Raw genomic sequence first — 2041 nt, forward strand, 5'->3', positions numbered from 1 at the left:
GCCCCGCGCAGTGCCAGGCGCCCGCGCCGTCCCCGCCGCCCCCGCGCCCGAGCCCGCCGCCGCCGCGGCCCCCGCCGCCGCCGCCGCCGCCGGCGCTCTTCGTGCGCACGCCTGTCAAGTTCACCTCGGCAGTCGACATCGACGTGGACCGCCGCGATCTGCCTCGGATTCCTCAATCCTTCCTCGGGATCTCCCACGAGTGGCCGTACGTTGAGGAGCTCTCCAACCAGCCCTCATACATGGAGATACTGAAGCTGCTATCCTCGTACGGCGGCGGGCCGATGATCGTGCGCGTCGGCGGCGGCAGCAGCGACCTGCAGACGTTCGTGCCGGGGAAGAACGTGTGGGACTCCCTCAACCGGCTGCACAAGGCGACAGGGGCGAAGTACATAATAGGGCTCAACTTTGAGCACGGGGATGTGGATCTGGCGCGGCGGCAGATGCGCGCGGCCAAGGCGGGGCTGCTGCCCGGCAGCATCCTGACGTTTGAGATTGGGAATGAGGTGCGCGGTTGGATGCGGGGCACGTACCGTGTGTGTGTGTGAGAGAGAGAGAGTGTGTATATGTGTGTGCAGGGGATGGGTGAGCTGGGTGTCCCTGGCAACAGGGGCGCTCGGGGTGGCGGTATGAGGCATGGCAGGGGGTGCCTCGGGCGAGTGGGCGGCACAGGAGTGGCCTCCTGACGAAGCCTAGGGAGGGGCGGCCGGGTATGCCGCTTGGGGGCCAGGGGAGGGCAGCGGCGTGCAGCGGCCGGGGCGGCAAGGAGAAGCTGGCAGCTGCTGCGGTGCTTGGGGCAGCTGTTTCGAACAGCGGCCGCGCTGCAGCCGAGCTCGCATCTAGGCTACCTCAGCCACAAACAAAAATCGCGCCGCTTGTGACGCAACCTGCGACCAACACTTACCTGCCCCTCCAAACCGAATCCTCCTCACCTGCAGCCAAACTTCTACAAGAATAAGAACGGCCACAGCTTCAACGACTACATTGGCTGCTGCTTCATCAAGGAGTGGAACTGGTTCGCGCAGTACATGTCCTGCCAGGACCCTTCAAAGGCCACCGACCAGACCTGCCAGCTGGCGCAGTTTGCGGGGCCGGCGTGGGGGCACATCCACATGTACCCGACCACCATGGACTGGTACCTGAAGTGAGCGGGTTTTTGGGGGGTGCTTGTATGGGGGCCGGATTGGCTGTGCTGGGGGTTGCTTTCAGTTCCGCAGGAGAGGGGGGCCCTGTGAAGGTGTCTCGCGTGGGGCGAAATTTTTTGGGGCGCGTGGTGCGGGGCAATCGCTGCGCACACCCGTCCACTACGGACTGGCGTTCACAGAGAGCAGGGCTTTTGATTGTTGCAGGTCGGGGTGGCTGCAGTGGAGGTCTCGGTTGAGGCCTTGACGCCGGGGTGCAGCCCTGGATTTGGCCCTGGAGTCCATATGCAACGTGGAGCCAGCCGCGCTGCTGCTTCAACCAGGCGCCACCCCCCAAACCCCAACGCACCCGCCCAAAATCGCGCTCCGCCTGTGCCATGCCATCGCCCGCCCCAACCCTGTCGCACCTCTGTCGTCATTGCAAGCAACCATCCCGTGTCACCCACTCGGCACCAACATTATCACACCCTTACGGCACAGTCGCACTAACCAACACCCCCGACCCTGCAACACCGCGCGCGTCTCGCAGGGGCGTCGGCAAGTGGGTGGACATGACGACTGTCCACTGGTACAAGGCCACCAAGGAGACCTACAACACGGCCACCACGCTGCTGGACGAGTCGCCGATTCGCAAGGAGATGGCCAACCTCAAGGAGCTCGTGAAGGTGGGCCGCACTGCTGCATCCTTGCTGGGCAATATGTAAATTGAGGGATTGTGTGTGTATGTGTGTTTGTGTGTGTGTGTGTGTGAGAATGTGAGGGTGTGAGTGGGTGTGTGTGTGAGGGTGAGCTTTTGTGTGTTTGTGTGTGTGTGTGTGCGCGTGCGTGTGCGTGCATGTGCATGTGTGTTTGTGTGTGTGTGTGTGTGTGTGTGTGTGTGTGTGTGCGCGTGTATGCGTGCG

The 2041-nt window shown here is 63.4% G+C and overlaps 1 protein-coding gene across 1 annotated transcript; it reads left to right on the top strand.

Moving 5' to 3' along the window:
* Window positions 1–239: 239 nt before the first annotated feature.
* Window positions 240–1843, top strand: MNEG_16693 (hypothetical protein; the record flags this gene model as incomplete). Its single annotated transcript, XM_014034837.1, has 3 exons — window positions 240–503; window positions 936–1141; window positions 1669–1843. The coding sequence occupies 3 exons, from the start codon at window positions 240–242 to the stop codon at window positions 1841–1843; spliced, it is 645 nt and encodes a 214-aa protein (XP_013890291.1).
* Between the last annotated feature and the right edge of the window lie 198 nt (window positions 1844–2041).

The sequence above is a fragment of the Monoraphidium neglectum genome (genome assembly GCF_000611645.1).
Source record: "Monoraphidium neglectum strain SAG 48.87 unplaced genomic scaffold scaffold06676, whole genome shotgun sequence".
In the NCBI taxonomy this organism is placed as follows: Eukaryota; Viridiplantae; Chlorophyta; class Chlorophyceae; order Sphaeropleales; family Selenastraceae; genus Monoraphidium; species Monoraphidium neglectum.